This window comes from Panthera tigris, chromosome A2 (assembly GCF_018350195.1).
Source record: "Panthera tigris isolate Pti1 chromosome A2, P.tigris_Pti1_mat1.1, whole genome shotgun sequence".
NCBI classification, from domain to species: domain Eukaryota; kingdom Metazoa; phylum Chordata; class Mammalia; order Carnivora; family Felidae; genus Panthera; species Panthera tigris.
The window spans coordinates 126,548,674-126,568,736 of NC_056661.1; the positions used below are offsets into that span (position 1 = coordinate 126,548,674).

At 37.5% G+C, this 20,063-nt stretch overlaps 2 protein-coding genes across 5 annotated transcripts in view; one reads left to right on the forward strand and one right to left on the reverse strand.

Annotated features, from left to right (window-relative positions):
* The window catches only part of GPR141 (G protein-coupled receptor 141), a 45,727-nt gene extending 30,661 nt beyond the window's left edge, over window positions 1-15,066 (forward strand). Inside the window, exon 2 of the mRNA XM_007078580.3 lies at window positions 13,206-15,066. Within this exon, the coding sequence (XP_007078642.1) occupies window positions 13,220-14,125 (906 nt within the window). The 5' untranslated portion in view covers window positions 13,206-13,219 and the 3' untranslated portion in view covers window positions 14,126-15,066. The remainder of the gene's footprint in view (window positions 1-13,205) is intronic.
* THAP5 (THAP domain containing 5) overlaps window positions 1-20,063 on the reverse strand; it is a 136,601-nt gene that overhangs the window by 90,867 nt on the left and 25,671 nt on the right. The gene's annotated exons all lie outside the window — the stretch shown is intronic.

A 20,063-nucleotide genomic window follows, 5' to 3' on the forward strand; every position in this document is an offset into this window, starting at 1 on the left:
TATAGTCAGGCTGAACCAAGATCTGAAGAGTTGGCTGGTCCTGGGAGGGTCATTGATCTGAAAGCTACAACTAAATTAATGGGTGAAAAAAATTAATGGAGTGAAAGAAAGGAGTGCCAGAACATGGAGAAATGGATGGGGTTCAGGGAGGCTCAAGATCTAGGGAGGCTGTGAAGTTAATTAGGAACCAGGGAGTCAGAGGAAAGATGTGGCATGATTTGAGCCTGGCACTCCCAGGGGAGGGGTGTGTCCCAGCTGTTTATCCAGGGATTCCTGGGCACACAGCAGCAGATACTTGCAGATACCAGCCCCTTGTGCCCATCGATGGTTACACACGGACTTCCCTGGGCTAGATCTGTCTGGGGTTGAGCAGTTTGACAAGGCCCACCATAACAATCTCTCAGTACAATTTTCAATCTCAAAAAGGGCGGGGTGGTTAAGGACATAGTTCAAAAAGTAAAAAGGAATTAAGAAAAAGTTTCAGGAGTCTATCTTTAGGACAAATTAAATTTTAGTAATTAAATTTTAATTCAGTTTTTTCTATTATATTGCAATCTGACGAACTGCTTCGCAAATATTGACTTTAGAGAATGTTGAGTGGACCTATTTTAATTACTTCTCCAAGTCTCTTGCTAGTATTCAAATTAATTGCCCTTAAATACTCTGGTCACAAGACATAAACAAATGCAGTGGAGAAACAAGGATCAACTGTCTAGCAGATTCCCCAACTCAGAGGAGAGCAGCGATGCAGCAGCAATGGAATGCCCACTTTTTTGTTCAGGAGGACTCTACTGCTACAACCCAGTGAAGTGACACTCAGCATTTGGGCTCTAGTGCTGCCACTTGTTAGCTGAGTAACCTTGGAAAAGTTGCTTAACCTTCTTGAGTCTCAATTTCTGATCTGATACTTGGGATAGAAAATACCCATGTCCTAGACTTCTTAGGAGGATTATAAATAATGTATGTGAAATTTCCATCACAGTGTCAGGAACGGAGGCAGGGCAGCTATCATAACCAACACACTGTGTTGAACAGACACACCCGTTGTTGATAAAAAAGCATACATTCAGAGGCACCTGGGACTAAAGAAGGGAGGAGAGTGAGCCTTGGCTAATTTCTGACTAAATTGTCTGGCTAATTTCTCAGCAGCTTTGACTTGAGGAAAGTTCTTCTGAGTAAGCTTATATTTTCCATTACCCTTGAAGCTATGGTACCTTCCTACCACAGATGTTGGTAATTCCCAAATGAAATGCCATCTTTCCCTTAATGAAGAGGTTCAACATTCTCTAAAGTAATTTTCCATTCCTGGTCCTCCTAGGTGTTCTGTTGGCCATTGCATCTTGACTTGTTGGTAGATTATATTCAGCTGAGATCAAGGATTTCCCAGAGCTCTATTTAGATATGAAGGGGAGCCATGGTTTGAACAGAAGAACCTGTAGAACTTCTGACAGTTTTCTTTCATTGTTGGCTTTGCTTGTTGAGGGCTGAGAGTATAGTGTAGGATCAAGAATTCATAGCACATTTTAATACCTATAGGCCTAGAGATGTGTGCAAAGTTCTCCCCAGGAATGGAAAGACCTCACAGATTTCTCCTTATTTGGGGAGAAAATAGGTGGTAAATAGTGTGCCAAGATGGCTTACTAAGCAGTGTAACTCTCGCTCTGTACAAAACCTCTGAGTTTCAACCTCATGGGATTCTGACATCAGCTTTCACTTCCCTTATGGGTAACCAGAAGTTGTGAAGTCAGGAACAATGTTTAACAACTCAATTAACTGGACAGATAATAGCTCAAACCCAGAATGTTATTGTTGGCTGGAATTGATTTTTTTGATTAGTGAGACTACAGATGTAACTTTATTTGACACTGCCTAAGCAAGCATTTTTTATAATTTTAGTTGAACACCCAGGAGACTCCTTTCAAACAGAAATAGAATAGCAAAGATGAGGACTGTGAGAGAAGGCAAACATACACACACAAATGTAGGGGGATTTTTTTTTTCATGTATATTACTTAGGCATAACCTGACATTTATGTTTTGTTGTTTTTCACACTGCCTCTGGTATTTTCGGAAAGATTTTTTTTATTTATTATTATTTTTTTTTTTTTTAGCTACCCTGAAGTTATCCTTAATGTGGAGCTCTCATTCCAGAGTCTTTTCTCAAAATATTTTGGATAAAATGCTGCTTGATTTTTCCCAGAGTGATTAAAGTGAATGCTCCTATTTTTTTTTTTTTCAATAAACATAACAAAATGTAATTTGTTCCGAGGATATCTCACAGGCAGGGAAGCTGTTTGTCCATCAACAACCTTTTCTCATTGTTCCGCCTCTTCTACCTGGGCAGAATATTCATCCTGGCTCCTAACTGATATCCTTGAAGAAGTATCCTAGGGGGAGGGCTTCAATCATGGCTCTGCCACTCAGAAGCTGTCTTTAATGTCTCTGGACCTCTGTACTCTTTCCATAGTGGTCTTGTGTCATGAAAACAGTTCTGGACTAGAACAGGAGACCTGAGGTTTAGATAGTGACTACTTTGTTAGGTTAACAAAAAGTCCCTGTGTGGTCTGCAGTGTCTTCCTCTGTTTAAATGGTGGTAATCTCTAGATTTCATTCTGATTCTAAGATTTTGTGATGTTGTCTTCTGATCCCTGGTACAGGTGTCCCTCTGGCCTTGGTGACACAGTGGTAAATCACACATCTTTTGTGGATCCTTCATTTCTGGGGACAAGGATGGGTGTGAAACATAATGAGGAAAAAGAGAGACAACAGTGACAAGTGCTCTTGTTCTCTCATATTGAATGGATTCACCCACAGGCCCATCTGTGCAGTGCGGTAGGAGGAAGTGAATCCAGGGATGGAGTGGGAAGCAAAGAGGAATGAAGTGTAGGGTCAAAGGGACCAGGCCTCTGAGCTATCTGTCTAGCCAGGACTCTTAAGTTACACTTCTCTTCTCTCCTCCCAACAGGAAGGGAGTAAGTTGCTTAGCACCATTGTTTCTGTCTTAATTCTTTACCTTGTCAGTAATAATTCTCTTTCTCCTTCTCATTACCATTTCTCCTTCTCCTCTCTCCTATCTCATTACTCAGTTCAGATAGTTTCTCTCTTTCTAAATAATGGCTTTATTGAGATATTATCTGTATACCATAAAATGCACTGTTTTAAAGTGTACAATTCAGGGGTGCCTGGGCGCCTCAGTCAATTGAGCATCTAACTCTTGGTTTGGGCTCAGGTCATAATCTCACAGTAATGGGATTGAGCCCCATATCAGGCTCTGTGCTGGGTGTAGAGCCTGCTTGGAATTCTCTCTCTCTCTCTCTCTCTCTCTCTCTCTCTCTCTCTCTCTCTCACTCTCTCAAAATACATAAAATAAACATTAAAAAAAGGGTGTCCAATTCAGTGGGTTTTAGTATATTCACAGAAATGCATACAATTCTTTTTAGCAAGTAGAGGAAGGAACAATATAGTGATTTCAGAGGTGTCTGCACTAATTTTCTCCTTTTTAAATTTGTCTATTTACCATTTTTTCTTGTTTGTTTTCTGTTTTATTGTTTCCCCTCCCTTCCTTTGCTTAGATTTATTGGCTTTACTGTATTTCATTTTTCCTTATAGTTTGTAAGGCATACCAACATCTATTCACCAAGTTGACCATTCTTAAATTTCATCAAAAGTTTAAACTCATAGTTTTTGGATTCTCTGCAATTAAATACTACCTTTAATCCCTTCCCCAATAAAACAAAAATCTTAACATAGAACTTTTCCTTTTTATTTTCACCACCCCCACCACACTGAAACCATATTTTAGTTTTGTGTGGTAACATTATAGATTTCGCTGTGTTTCACTTATATTTTGGTTCACTATTCTATTTTTGGTATCCCATACATCTTTTCTCATTTTGCTGGAATTTACATTAATAATTCAGGAAAGATCTGAGAGAGGTAAACTTTCTGAGTGTTCATGTATCAGGAAATGCTTTTCTACTCTTCTGAATGCAGGTTTGGTTGCAAGCAGAATTCTAAATTCAAAATCATCTTTCAAAACCATTCAGATTCTTTTCCCCCCAGCATTTAATATGTCAGAAGTCTAATGCTGGTTTGCTTCTAATTCTTTTATAGATTATCTGTGTTTTTTTTTCCTCTATGGGAACTTTTAGGATGTTTGGTTCCATTCATTCAATAATTATTTATTAAGAAGCTACTAGGCACAAAGCGCTATTACAGATGCTAGAGGTAAAAAAGTGAAAAAAACCAGAATTCTTTGTCCTCAAGGACTTGATTCTAGTGGAGGCAACAAGAAGACAAACAAACAAACAAACAAAACATATGGTGGGTCAGTGATAAATGCTGTGGAGAATGACAAAGTAGAAAAAGGAGATGAGGTGTGCTGTGTGAAAGTGGAGTATTGACATACTAAATATGAAAGCGAGGAAGTGAATTACTGAGACGACCTTTGGCCAGAGACATGAAGGGGGTAAAGGACAGATCAAGCTGTGCAGATATCTGGGAAGAATACTCCTGAGGAGGAAACTTCATGTGCAAAGGCCCTGAGGTGAGAACATTCCAGGGAAGTTTGAGAAAAAGCAAGGAGTTATTATGCCTAGTTGGAATATACCAATGAAAGTGATAGTTGTAGGAGATAAGATCAAAGAGAGAATGTGGGGGATGTGGGGTTAAATTCTGTAGGGCCTAATAGACCATTTTCAAAATTTTGATTTGAGTCTGAGTGAAATAAGAAGCCATTAGAAAATTGTGATAAGAAGAATGGCATTGAAAGAGCATGCTGGTTGCTGAGTTGAGAATAGACAACAAGGGAGACAAGAGTCAAAGAAAGGAGAATTTATGGGTTTGTCTAATATTCCTAGGGAAAGATGATGCAACTTGAATCACAGTTATAGCAATGTAAGTGGTGAAGAGTAGACATATTTTAGATTCTCCTTTTCATAATTTTAACTTAGAAATAATGTTTTAGGAGTTTATTTTTAAGTAATCTCTACACACAACATGGGGCTTGAACTCACAACCTCCAAGATCAAGAGTCACATGCTCTACCAACTGAGCCAGCCAGGTGCCCTTAACTTAGAAATAATTAAAAAAAATTTTTTTTAATGTTTATTTATTCTTGAGAGAGAGAGAGACAGAGACAGAGTGTGAGTGGATGAGGGTCAGGGAGAGAGAGGGAGAGACGGAATCTGAAGCAGGCTCCAGGCTCTGAGCTGTCAGCACAGAGCCTGATGCGGGGCTCGAACTCACAAACTGTGAGATTATGACCTGAGCTGAAGTCGGATGCTTAACCGACTGAGCCACCCAGGTGCCCCAGAAATAATTTTGTTTATACCTGTTAAAAGCATAAGAATGGTACAAAGGACTCCAATATACCCTTCACACAGATTCCCCAATTGTAATAATTATCACATTTGGTTTTCAATTTATATATATGTATCTATGCATGCATGTATGTGTATGTATATATACATATATAGATACATATATATTTATTATTACGATTTTTTGATCTATTTAAGAGTAAGTTGAAGACATGATGCCTTTATGATATATAGTGTATATTTTCTAAGAACATGACATACTCTTATATAATGACATAGAATGATCAAAGTCAAGAAAAAAAACATTGATGCAATGCTATTATTTAATCTGGAGACTGTTCATGTTTTGCCAATTGTCTCAGTAATGTCCTTTATAGAAAAACATCTGGTCCACTAGATTATTTTTAAGGAGGAAGGATTAGGGTTGGTTAAGGAGTGTAGGTTAATTTGGGGAGAAAAAGAAGAATCAAGGATGACTTTCAGGTTTTTTACTCAAGCAACTGGAGAATGTAGTTGCTATTACCTGAGCCTGGGAGGGTATCAGGAAGAATGGTGTATGTGTGCTTGGGAGATGGGGAGGAAGAGCACAGCAGTTCAGCTTTAGATATACTAAATTTGAAATGTTTGTTAGACATCCAAGTGGATATGTGAGTTTGTCTTCTGTGATCTGAAATTCCATCCTGATGTGCCTAATGTGAGTCTTTTCTATTAATTCAGCTAAGCACTGGTTAGATCCTTCAACATAAAGATATCATCTTTTTTTACGTGTAAGGAATGTTCTTCGACTCTTTATCTGAATGTTTCATTCCATTCTGCTATTTCCAGATGATGTTGGAACTTCTAAATTTGCCCTAGGTGTTTCTTAGATTCTTTTTTTTTTTTTTTTTTTTGAGAGAGAGAGAGAGAGAGAGAGAGAATGAGGCAGGGAGAGGAGCAGGAGAGAGAGAGAGAGAGAAAGAGAGAGAAGCTGAAGGAGGCTCCACACACAGCACGGAGCCCAACATGGGGCTCAATCCCACAACCCTGGGATCACAACTCCAGCCAAAATCAAGAGTTGGATGCTGAACCGACTGAGCCACCCAGGCACCCCTCTTAGAATTTCTTTTACATCTCCTATCTCTTAGGCTTTTTGTTGTTGTTCCAGCTGTGGGAATCCTTCTGAACATTCTTACAAGCTCACTAATTGTGTTGGTTCAGTACATCTTTTATTCAATAACAACTATAATTGAATTTCACATCATTCTCTTCTCTTTGACAGTATCAATTACATTTAAAGTTACTTTTTCCTCTTTTCTCTTTCAGAAAACTAACTAGACTCTCAGTTCTTTGCCTGAGGGGTTTAATGACTTTTTAATACGGCATTTGTTCTCTTAAAATATTCAGTGACTATTCCTGTCCTTTTATCATTGATTTGATATGAAGATGTCACTATTTGCTAATGGACATACCTGAAGCACACAGTCTTCTCCAACCCCAGAGTCTTCAATTCTGTTTAGTCTGGGTGCAAAAAATTCCCCAAAACTCCCCTAGGTGGTACCAACTTGCACCAATCTTTATGATATTTAAACTTGATCAGCATAATAGCCTCCTAATGGTATCACTCTTTTTGTCTTGCCCCGCTTCAATCTTTTCTCCATTCTGTTGCCAAAACCCAGCTTTTGGAATTGAAATATTAAATGGCATTTTACATTTTAAAATTTACATCTCTCATAATTTTCAGGATAAAATAGGAAATCCTCAGAGTGGCAACATGAGGGCAACATGATGACAAGTGTCATCTACAGACATTTGCCTGTATTCTGCTTATTTGCCTAATGTTCCAGGCACATAAAACTACAGGTGATTCTCTGAACATGGATCCATGCTTTTTATCAGCCTCTTGTCTACACCTGGAGTGCTCTACCTCTTCTCTGCTTCTGGAACTTCAAAACAACCTTCAAGATGCAGCATCTGTTGTACACCTGTGCCCAAGAACTACTCTATTGCCACTACATTCTGTCTCCACTGTGTTAATCACTCCCCTTTCTGAATTATGGTGCATTTTTAAATATACCTGTAGGTGTTATAAATAATTTATGTACGTCTTCTCCCCCCTATCAGATAGAAAGAGATTTAAATGCAGAGGTGTGTTTTATTCACCTCAGAATCTTCACTATGTACTATACATACATAAGAAACATCGATGCGATGCTATTACTTAATCTATAGACTGTGGCAGGGAGTCCCTTAAATGAAATGGAAAATCCCAAGTTGATTATAGCTGCTTTTCTGTTTAGAAAGAAGGGGATCTGGGACCTGATGTCTACGTACTCATGAGGATGTGGACTAATTAATGCCATTTTGTAGGACTCTAACAATTTTTTAGGACTTTCACTTTGAGATTGGTTTCTGATGTTGGCTCTACCATGGATTCCTTATAAAATAGCCACAGAGGCCACTTCCATGTCTCGCTTTTGATATTAAAGTAGTCCTCGAGCCTTGGGCAATGACCAATGAGGCCCAAGCAAGTATGTGGGAAGGGAAATGCCAAGACACAAGGAAACAGCCCCTAGCCAAACCACAGGGTAAACCCAGGAGTTCTGCTATGCGTGGGTTGAGGTCAAAACAGAACAATGAAGAAATCTTTCAGGCAGAGCAGGGGAATCCTGGTGCTCTAGTGGCAGAGAAGCTAGGTACAGAATGATAAAAGTCCAGTGGCAGGGATCTAGCATGGCATGCTAAGAAGTTTATACACCTCCAAGAGAAAACGGGAGGCCAGGGGAAGTTTTTAAATAAGAGATATAAAACCGTTTATCATACAACCTAGACTTCAGTGTCCAGTGTCCAGCTGTACGTTTGGGGTCTGTGGAGAGAAGAAATGACCTGGAGGTTTAAAAGAGAACATTCTAAGAATGGCATGAAGGTCTGTAAGTCCAAGGCACAGGATGAGGAAACAGGGGTAGGGAGAAGGTCATAACAGGAGGTTCACCTTGAAACATAAGTTGGGGTCAGATTGCAAAAGGTTTTATGGCATGGTAGATGTCATACTTCATTCTTTTCACTAAAAGGAACGAAGAAGGATTTTAAAGAGGGGAATGAAAGAGGGCAGAGGGAGACTGGTTTGAGGCCAGGCTTCTTGCTGAGCATCAGGGTTCAATCACAGATAAAGAAGAGATCCCTGCCAAGGCAAGGTGGTTCATGGAGAAACAGGGAGACAATCTTACTCCCTTAGGAGAGTCTGCTCTGGGTCTATAGTTTATTTCTGGGATCTTGACATTAGTTACTGGATTAGATCCAAATGGGGCCCTATCAAGAATGTGTTTAATAAAGTCAAAGCAGTCTTTTACCATTATTTCACTCATTCAATTAACAACTCATGCCTACTATTAAAAAAATAATGTTACTTCTGAAAGAAATCCAGTGTCTAAAACAAGTACACAAATGACTAAAATAAAGAATTAAACTAGGAATTAATAAAGCAGTGAAGAAAGGAATGAGGCACCTAAGTAAAGCATTTTGAGAAAGCAGCTGAAATGTCTAAGGGGCAGGAAGGAGTCCTGAAGGAAATGGAACCTGAGTTTAGATCTCAAGGATACACAAAGGGGATTAAATAGGATAGAATATTTCGAGAAGAAGAAAAACGATGAAGATATATGGATGAGATATCTAAATAGCATCAGCAAATAAATGTTATAGATGTTGTTTAAAGAAATTTCCTGACTCCTTGTACTAGTAATGGATTATCTCCATGGAAGTGCAACTATATCCCTTACCATCTTTCAGGTCCTTTTTTAAAAAAAAAGAAAAATTATTTTTGAGAGAGAGAGAGAGAGCAAGCGCATGGGCAAAGTAGGGCAGAAAGAGAGGGAAATAGAGAATCTGAAGCAGGCTCTGCACTGTCTGCAAAAAGCCCGATGTGGGGCTTGAACCCACGTATCATGAGATCATGACTTGAGGCCAAATGACTGAGCCACCCAAATGCTCCACCTTCTTTCAGGTCTTAAAGAGATCGGCTGCACTTTTTTTTTTTTTTTTAATGTTTATTTATTATTGAGAGACAGAGAAAGAGCATGAGCATGGGAGGGGCAGAAAGAGGGGAGACAGAATCCGAAGCAGGCTACAGGCTCTGAGCTGTCAGCACAGAGCCTGACGCGTGGCTCGAACTCACAAACCATGAGATCCTGACCTGAGCCAAAGTCAACACCCAACAGACTGAGCCAGCCAGGCACCCCCCGCTGCACTCTTTAACAACAATTCATATTATATTAGACAATCAACTAGGTAAATAAAGACATTTGTATAATTTCCAGGTGTAAAGACTTTGACCCCAGGAAAATAGGTATACCCTCTGATCCATCAAATCCACACCTAGGTAAACTTCCAACAGAATACATACTTATTTTTACAAAAGATATTTATAAGAATGTTCAGAGTAACATTATCTATAATAGCCTTATAACTGGAAATAATATATTATCCATTAAAAATATAGCTGTGACATATTCATACAATAATCTAATATACCACAAAAAGAATGAACTAAAACTATACACGTGAATGAATCTCAAAGCATAATGTTGAGTGAACGAAGCTAGATACACACAAACAAAGGACATTAAACTCATATAAAATTCAAAGTTGACAGACCTACTCTATGGTGTTAGTTATGAAGATAGAGGTTACCTTTGGTGAGGCTATGTTTACTCTTAAAATTCATTGAGCTATATACATACAGCTGAGCACTCTACTATATATGCATGTTAGTTTTCAATAACGATATTTACATTCATTTTAAAAATTCATTAGTTTCTGTGGATAAAAGGAAAACATGATTCTTCTGTAGTTAGTCTTGTTTGGAGGCAGCGTAACTGAGAATTATGGTCTATGTCCTAAGTGACATAATAGAAGCAAGCGTGGTACATTTTCCATGGGGCCAAAGAGGAATGGCACACTATCTGAATTGCAAATGGAGATTATCAAAGGCTTCCTGAAGGACACCCTGCTTCTGTGGATTCTTTTTTTTTTTTTTATTTTTATTTTTTTAATGTTTTATTTTATTTTTTGAGAGACAGAGAGAGACAGAGCATGAGCAGGGGAGGGGAAGAGAGAGAGGGAGACACAGAATCCAAAGCAGGCTCCAGGCTCTGAGCACAGAGCCTGATGTGGGTCTTGAACCCACAAATGCGAGATCATGACCTAAGCCAAAGTCAGAGGCTCAACCGCTCGACCAAATGGGCCACCCAGGGGTCCCCCTGCTTCAGCGGATTCTTAAAGGAGAAATAGGAATTGATCATCTTTGCCAGGGTTGTTAACTGAAGACAACAAAATCCACTTTAGCTGGTGCAAGCAGGTGTCTAGGGGCTCTTGGGTGGCTCAGTTGGTTAAGTGTCCAACTTCAGCTCAGGTCATGATCTCACAGTTTATGGGTTCAAGTCCCACATTGGGCACTGTGCTGACAGATCAGAGCCTGGAGCCTGCTTCAGATTCTGTGATTCCCTCTCTCTCTGCCCCTCCCCTACTAGTGCTCAGTCTCTCTCTCTCAAAAATAAATGAACATTAAAGAAAAAAAAAAGCAGGTGTCTACTCTGTAATAGTTTACACAGTATCTTGTAATGTCTGGGAACTAGGGAACAGAGATCATAGCAGTTTATACATAAGAAAGAAGGAGTATTTGAGACAAATGACTCAAATAAGACTGATTATACTTTCTTCTCTCAGAAATCAGTCCAGATTCTAGTTCAATAGCTGAAGAAAATGATGGACAGAACTACAGTGACACATTTACTATTAATTCAGATACAAACACAATATAATTAAATGTTTACTTTTCAAAGGGAAGAATAAAAGGGAAATACAAAGATTACACAGCACATAGAACAAATATAACATGAAAGAATCTTTTAAGTGGGTCACATGGAAATTCTATTCCATGCCCACAAAAGCAGAGGTTTCCTGGGGTCAGGTTATTATTATTATTTTTTTTAATTAGTTTTATTAAGGTATAAGTTACATGCCAGGAAATTCACCAACTTTAAGTGTGCAATTTGTTGAGCTTTGACAAATAACTAGAATTGTAACCAACATGATATAAAACGTTCCATCTCTGCATCAACTCTCCCAGACCCCTTTGAAGCCAATCCTACCCCTGTTACCTGTGTCCTGGACTACACTCACCTTTTGCCTCATTAATTTTGATTTTCTAGAAAAAAAAAAAGAACAATATGTAGTCTTTTGTGGCTGCCATCTTTTATATAGTACAGTGTTTCTTTAACTTTTAAAATTATCTCCCCCTTAAAGAACATTTTTAGCCATTTGTTACCTAATTGTTTCTCCCCTCTTTATGAAGTTTTCATGCCATAGATATACTCTTGTCCATTTGTGTACCTATGTATATTTGTGTTTCATACATGGAAAGATTTTTTTCACACCTTAAGAATGGACTTCTGAGAATATATGATTTACATGTACACCAGTATAATGTTTTTGTAATTTATCGGTGGTTCATTTTAACTGCTGGGTAATTTTGATTATATGAAGAGACATCCGTGAAGTGAGTAAGAATAACTGCAAATGTGTTACAAAGGTCAGATACTAAGAGTATAATTCAATCACTGCTCTTCCTCAGATATGATCCTCAGTCTCCCTGGTGTCAGTAAACAGATCTCTAATCACACAATTGTTCAAGTTAGAAATTTGGGAGTGACTGAGATACTTCCCCCCCCCCTTCATTTCCCTATATACAATCTATTAAATTCTGTCAATTTCACCTCTAGATCATTTTTAAAATCTGGTCTCAAGGGATCAGATTTTGCCATGACCCAGAACATTGCAGACATGGAAGGATTTTTTAAAAAATGGTTACTTATTCTGAGAGAGAGAGAGAGAGAGAGAGAGAGAGAGAGGAGAATGCATGCACAAGCAGAGGGGGTGGTGGCAGAGAAAGAGGGAGAGAATCCCAAGCAGGCTCTACACTGTTAGCACAGAGCCTGATGGAGGGTTGGATCCCATTACCCTGGGATCATGACCTGAGCCACCCAGGAGCCCCAGGATTTTTTTACTCTGAAAGAAATGGGAAGCCACTGAAGGAATTTAAATAAGAAAAGAAATGACTTAGTGTAACTAAAGGATTACTAACTCTTTCATTTAATAAATAATAAATTAGAATGTGGATAATGGGTTAGAAGGGACTAAGACTATTTAGGGAAAGGATCTTTTCAGAGGAAAAGTGATAGTGGTTCTTCCACGAATTTGAAGGTGTGGGAATGGGAGAATTGGGAGATATGCTGTGTTTTCAGTGGGACCCATGAGAATTTAGCCAAGGCCTCACTGCTAGATTACAACATAACTATGGTGAGAAATTCACATATACACTCCTATTGTTTATTGCTGCTTCGATGTAGTTGATTTTCCTTGGCCCAACTATTTAGCATCCTAAATGAATTATGAATACTCTTGCATCATTTGCTGATGAGTTGGAAGGAATTAGAGAATTAGAATCATACTTAAAAGAGAAATATTTTGTGCACTTAATGCATCTACTCAACTTTCCTTCCATGCTATAATTTTTCCCCACTGGCTGTCACAGTAATAGTATCCATGTGTCAGCTTCAGATGGTCTGCAATCCAGTTTTATGCAAACTGTTTTGACTATGTACATACATACATGTCTCTGGGGGCCTCTCGATGAAGTCTTTAACCTATTAAAGCTTAACAATCAATGACTTAACTATGTTTTCAGTCTCAAGTATACAGATATGCATATGACATAGTCTTTATTCTTAAGGTACATAAAGTTTATATCATATACACAGATAAGTGACAAAGTCATATTGCCAATGCTAGGAAGGAGATATGAACAAAGCTCTGGAAGTTTTGTCAGTTATATTTGTGTTTTGTCTCTTCTAGGCGACTTCTGAAATATGGCTGACCACAACAGTTCTTCCTGCAGTCCTATATTGACACCCCATTTAACCAGGCTCTACTTCATAGTGCTCATTGGAGGACTGGTGGGCATCATCTCTATTTTGTTCCTGCTGGTGAAAATGAACACCCGGTCGGTGACTACCACAGCAGTCGTTAACCTGGTGGTGGTCCACAGTGTTTTCTTGGTGACAGTGCCTTTTCGCTTGACATATCTCATCAAGCACATCTGGACATTTGGGTTGCCCTTCTGCAAATTTGTGAGCGCCATGCTACACATCCACATGTACCTCACATTCCTGTTCTATGTGGTGATCCTGGTCATCAGGTACCTCATCTTCTTCAAGCGCAAGGACAAAGTGGAATTCTACAGAAAACTGCATGCTGTGGCGGCCAGTACTGGCATGTGGCTGCTGGTGATTGTCATTGTGGTACCCCTGGTTATTTCTCAGTATGGAAATAATGAGACGTATGATGAGAAACACTGTTTTAAATTCCACAAAGAACTTGCTCGTGCCCACGTGCAAGTTATCAACTATATGATAGTCACTATTGTTATAGCCATTGCAGTGATTCTCTTGGTCTTCCAGATCTTCATCATTATGTCAATGGTGCGGAAGCTACGCCACTCCTTGTTGTCCCACCAGGAGTTCTGGGCCCAGCTGAAAAACCTTTTTTTTATAGGAGTCATCCTTGTTTGCTTCCTTCCCTACCAGTTCTTTAGGATCTATTACTTATATGTGGTGGCACAGTCAAGTGACTGTAACAACACTGTTGCATTTTATAATGAAATCTTCTTGAGTGTAACAGCAATTAGCTGCTTTGATTTGCTGCTCTTTGTTCTTGGGGGAAGCCATTGTAAACAAAAGATAATTGACCTTTGGAATTGCTTTTTGTGCCGCTAGCCACAAACCACAGTATTCAGAATTCCTTTATATTGGGAGTAAAAATGGGCACAGAGAGGCAGGAAGCGTTATTTCCTTACTTGATTAAAACCATGCCTTGATGCAGCCAAACAAAAAGACTATAAAATGTCAGAGCATTCATGCCAGTTCTTATTTAATCCCTGCCATCTCTAAATGATGTCTATAGAAAGACTAGTGATGTTCAGTCCTCTTGGAGCTGCACTACAGCATTATTTTCCAGTATAAAATGTCTACTTGGCCCATGTAGGTACCATGGGTTTAATGGTTTCTGAGTTTCACCAGCTTATTTTGGTTTCATCAGTTTGAAACATGGTCTTTTTCAGGCTTTGGACAGATTTAGCCCTCTAGTTCTTTTCATTCCACTTAACCTTAGGTAAATTAATCCTGGCAATGAATCAGCCCCAAAGGCACAAACTCTACTTGGTTAACCAGATAAGATGTCCATTCAATTCCCACCCTGACAAATAACAGATAAGGGTGGAGAGCAGTAAGACATTTTTCTAGATTATCATAACTTTGGTAGGAAGTCACTTATCTAGCAATAAAGAGAAACAGAACTCCTTGCAGCCTTCTGCGGTAACAAGGCTATCTAGATTTGTCTTTTAAAAAGTCAAGTTTAAGAACATGGGATCAACATCCTCAATAAATCCAAAAATCATTTAAAAGTTTACTAAACATATATAAATGAGGGTGAAACTATAAGTTAAATAATATTCCTCACCAATATGCTGGTAAGCATTAAAATGAGTTCCTAAGGAAATGATTAATTTTTTTTCCCTTTATGTTTTTTGAAAATAACTCTAGATGTCTTGAGCCACAGTTAATTTAGATTTTCCTTGGAAACAGAATGTTATACTTTTTAGAGTTACCTTCTACTCTTAAAGTTACAAGTCTTTAAACAAAAACAATATTCTTAAAAAAGACCTTTTGAGAAATCTAAATAAAAATTAATTTAAGGGGCACCTGGGTGACTCAGCAGGTTAAGTTGGCCCTTGTCTGACTCTTGACTTTGGCTCGGGTCCTGATCCCATGGTTCCTGAGTTCAAGCCAGACTCCACGTTCACAGCATGGAACTTATTTGGGATCCTCTCTCTCTCTCTCTCTCTCTCTCTCTCTCTCTCTCTCTCTCTGCCTCTCCCCAGCTCATGCTCTCTCAAAATAAATAAATAAACTTAAAAAAAAAAAAAAGGAAAAATTAATTTAGACTATGAGATTAGGCTGCTAAGTTGATACATAGGTTTGTGGGTTTTTTTCCCTTCTTGCTCATATTTCTACTATTTTCCCCAAAGTTTTATAATTTTGAAACTCTCCGAGGAACTGATGCAGTTTCATTTTTAATATTTCAGAAAACCTAAAGTGATTGGTGCTAGGGATAAAAGAATGGAATGAATTAAGTTAAGGTTTTTTTCCCAGTAAAATAAATGTTCAGAATTTAAAGATTTCTCTTAATTTGTTATACTCTATGGATCCATAAATTTATCAGATGAATAAGAAATATCCCTGTGAGTTTCTATGATCACTAAAATTACTAATTCATAGAAAATAATTTTGAGGAAGACAAAGCAGCAACATGCTGTATCGATGACTTGTTACCAAAATTTTCCTGTTTTGAAATTTCTTTTATCTATTCTTTTTTTTTTAAGGTTATATTTCCTTTATTTCTTATTTGCCTTCTTTTACCATTTTTTCTTATTTTTTTTTTCCTTCTCATGACTCATAAAAGTTGTAAGGAAATTTCTAAGATCTACAAAAGTTTTAAGAAAATCTGTTACATCCATAAAACTTGTAGGAAAATAATTAGTAAAATATAACAAAAATAAATAGCATAGAATAATACAAATAGTAAAACATTAAAATTTCCAAACAGTTATTTACAGAAATTACATCAAATTTCTTTTCTTATATATCTATGTCTTACTATCATAATATCTGCTAGCTTGTAAAATAAATGTATTATAACCTCTTCCAGGTTTTTAATATGTTAAGCTCAGACATTATGCTTTTCCCTATATTATTATATATCATAATAAAGGGCCTATTTCTGTGGACCTCTATGAAATATTACCCAAAATATAGAAATGCAATATTCCATAACATAAAATAACTTAATCATCAATATTTAGAAAATAAGTGGACATTTTCAATTTGTCTGTTTGCTGTTTCTCATTACTATGAAAATGAATCTCATGCAGGAGTGGGGGCATTACTGGCCTCTCTGGCCATTTTTGAATATCCAAATCATAAGAGTATACTACTGGCAATTGTGGCTGGGGTCAGAGACATTTTGCCTTGCACACAACTGTCTGCATAATAAATAATTACCAGGTCTCGCTGTGTATTTGAATGTTCTTCCAGACATTTATGAAGTGAAACATATGTAAATAATAATTAGAGCAGTTAGTCAGGTTTTATTCTATTTTCATAAACACATAGTGTTTTTTGGTATAGTTTTAATTTTCTGAATTTTCCAGAAATGTAGCTACCATGGCATGGATATTGAGGAAAGATTTTATTATGTTTTCCTCAGAACTTTACCAAGAGTTGTTCATTCCTTTGTAAAATCACATTATCAATGGTGACACCATCTATGGCATTAAAATACAACAGAACAAACCTGTAAACAATATTTGTAGCTGTTGTATTCAGATAGATACTAGAAATAGGTGCCAACATCAGACTGCCTGATTTTGTCTCCTTTGGTGATGTCTGAGCATTTACACATTGAAATATATTAAATATATATATATATATATATATATATATATATATATATATATACTACTTTATTACAAATAACTGTCGTCTTCATTATTCTTTTGTTACAGTTAGAACATTATATATTTAATACTGTAAGAAGGTTACATTATCTGTGAATTTTGTTTTAAAATGGTAAAAGTGTTACCAAATATTTGCAATAAAAAGTAAGGTTTGGGGTCTGCAATCATTGAGACCAACTGAGCCAGCAAAGAGTCAATTTAAAAGGCAGATTTATCAATTATGACATTATGAACAGAAAAAATATTCTTATATTTCAGGAATACTTAAACCTCAGGTTGATTCAATTCTAAACTATTTCTTTCATTTCTGCAGTGATTAAAAGAGTAAATGTAACTTTTTAGAAAACATATATGTGTATTTTCTTTTTTGATAAGACAAAGGCACTTCCCTTTGAGGGAACTCACGACTCTCAAATTGGCTCATGGTCAATATCTACCAGATTTTAAACCCAGGGATAATGACAATTTTTTTTTTTAATTTTTTTTTTAACGTTTATTTATTTTTGAGACAGAGAGAGACAGAGCATGAATGGGGGAGGGTCAGAGAGAGGGAGACACAGAATCCGAAGCAGGCTCCAGGCTCTGAGCTATCAGCACAGAGCCCGACGCGGGGCTCAAACTCACGGACGGCGAGATCATGACCCGAGCTGAAGTTGGCCGCTCAACCGACTGAGCCACCCAGGCGCCCCGATAATGACTATTTTTGAGGCACCGACAGAAAGATTGTTTCTGGCATCCGTCAAGAAAAGCTCTCTACTCAGCCTTTGTTCATTTCTTATTTTTCCTCTGAAAAGGTCTTTGGGTCCCTTTCCTCCTTAACCTGACATAGATTAGGTAGAAAGAAACTATTTTGCCTGTAATCTTTGTGTGGAATTATTCAACAAGTGGTGAAAATAAGTAAATCCTCCTCTAATCCTCCTCATTGGGGCTGCCAGTAAAACTGCTTTCCTAAGCTAATAAAGGGGTTGTGAAGGAGAGCACTGAGCCAAGACATTCTCAGTCATCAACTCTTGAGTGGAAGGTCAGTGAGGTGAAACTGTGAAATTGCCATTTATTAGATTATGCAGATTTTGCTCACGTAACCTCTAATAAGATGAGGCATGGACTGAGGACTCTCACACCTTTTGGGGGTGACAGGGGCTGGTTATAGCACTTTGGAGATAGTTGGTAACAAAAGCCCTATGGTAACAGGGCACAGTGATGGTGGATTTACTTGGATAATGCCAAAAAAGAAAACCCTGAAGACTCCCCCCAAAAACTGTTATAATAAAGGAAATCAGTAGTTACAAAATACAAAATCAATAGTCAAAAATCAGTTGCATTACTATCTACTATCAACAAGCTATCAGAAAAAGAAATTAAGACAACAATCACATTTACAATTACATGAAAAAGAATAAAATACTTAGAAATAAATTTAACCAAGAGGTAAAAGAGCTGTACAAAGAAAACTCTAAGACATTAATAAAAGAAACTAAGGAAGATGCACGGAAAGATATTCCATGCTCATGGACTGGAAGAATTATTATTGTTAAAATGTCCATATCACCAAAAGCAATCTACTGATTCAATGCAGAATCAAAACTCCAATGGCATTTGTCACAGAAATAGAAAAAAACAATCCTAAAATTTGTATGCAACTACAAGAGATCCCCAAAAGCCAAAGCAATATTGAGAAAGAAGAACCAAGCTGGAGGCATCACTCTTCCTGATTTTAAACTATATTACAAAGCTATAGTAATCAAAACAGCATAATACCGGCTTAAAAACAGACCCATAGATCAATGGAGAATAGAGCCCAGAAATAAACTAATGCATTTATAATCAATTACTTTATGGCAAAGGAGCCAAGAATATACAATGGGGAAAGGACAATCTCCAGTAAATGGTTGGGAAAACTGGACCACCACATGCAACATAATGAAATGGGACTCTTATCTTATGCCAGGTGCAAAAATCAGCTTAAAATGGATTAGACTTAAATTTAAGATATGAAACCATAAAACTCCTGGAAGAAAACATAGGAAGTAAGCTCCTTCACACTGGTCTTGGCAATGATTTTTTTTTTCGATTTGAAACCAAGAGTAAAGGTAACAAATGCAAAAATAAAAAAGTGGGACTACATCAAATTAAAAGGCATCTTTACTGTGAAGGAAACCATCAACAAAATGAAACAGCAACCTGTCAAATGAAAGAAAATATTTGCAATCAAATAGCCAATAAGGGATTGAAATCCGAAATACATAAAGAACACATAATTCAATAGCAACCCCCCCCCCCAATCTGATTAAAAATGGGCAGAGGAACTGAATTGATGTTTTTCTAATTAAGACTTACAAATGGCCAACTGGTACATGAAAAGATGCTCAGTGTCACTAATCTTCAGGGAAATGCAAAGCAGAACCACAAAATGAGATATTACTTCACACTGTTAGAATTGCTGTCACCAAAAACACAAGAGATAATAAATGTTGGTAAGGATGTGGAGAAAAGATAACCTATGTGCATTGTTGCTGGAATGTGGATTGGGAGAGCCACTATGGAAAAAAGTACAAAGGTTCCTCAAAAAATTAAAAATAGAACTATCATATGTTCCAGCAATCCAATTTCTGGGCATATATCCAAAGAAGTTGAAAACAAGATCTCAAAGAGATATCTGTACTCCCATATTCATTGCAGCATTATTCACAATAGCCAAGATATGGAAACAACACAAGTGCCCATCAATAGATAAATGGATAAAGAAGATATGTACAGTTGACCCTTGAACAACGTGAATTTGAACTGGGTATGTCCACTTATGCACAGATTTTTTTCAATAAATACAGTACAGTTTTGTAAATGTATTTTCTCTTCCTTATGATTTTCTTAACATTTTCTTTTCTCTAGCTTACTTTTTGTAGGAATACATGTATAAAACAGGTAACATACAAAATATGTGTTAATCAACTTTTTTTTATTGGTGAGGCTTCTGATGGGATTTTAGAGTAATGGGGGTCCAGAGTTGATGGCCAAGAAAAAATTCTTGAAATGTCTTTGGTGCAAAAAAGGTGATTTTATTAAAGCACAGGGGACAGGGCCTGTGGACAGAAAGACAGGCACTGGGATTGTGAAGAGTGACTGGTTATACACATGGAGTT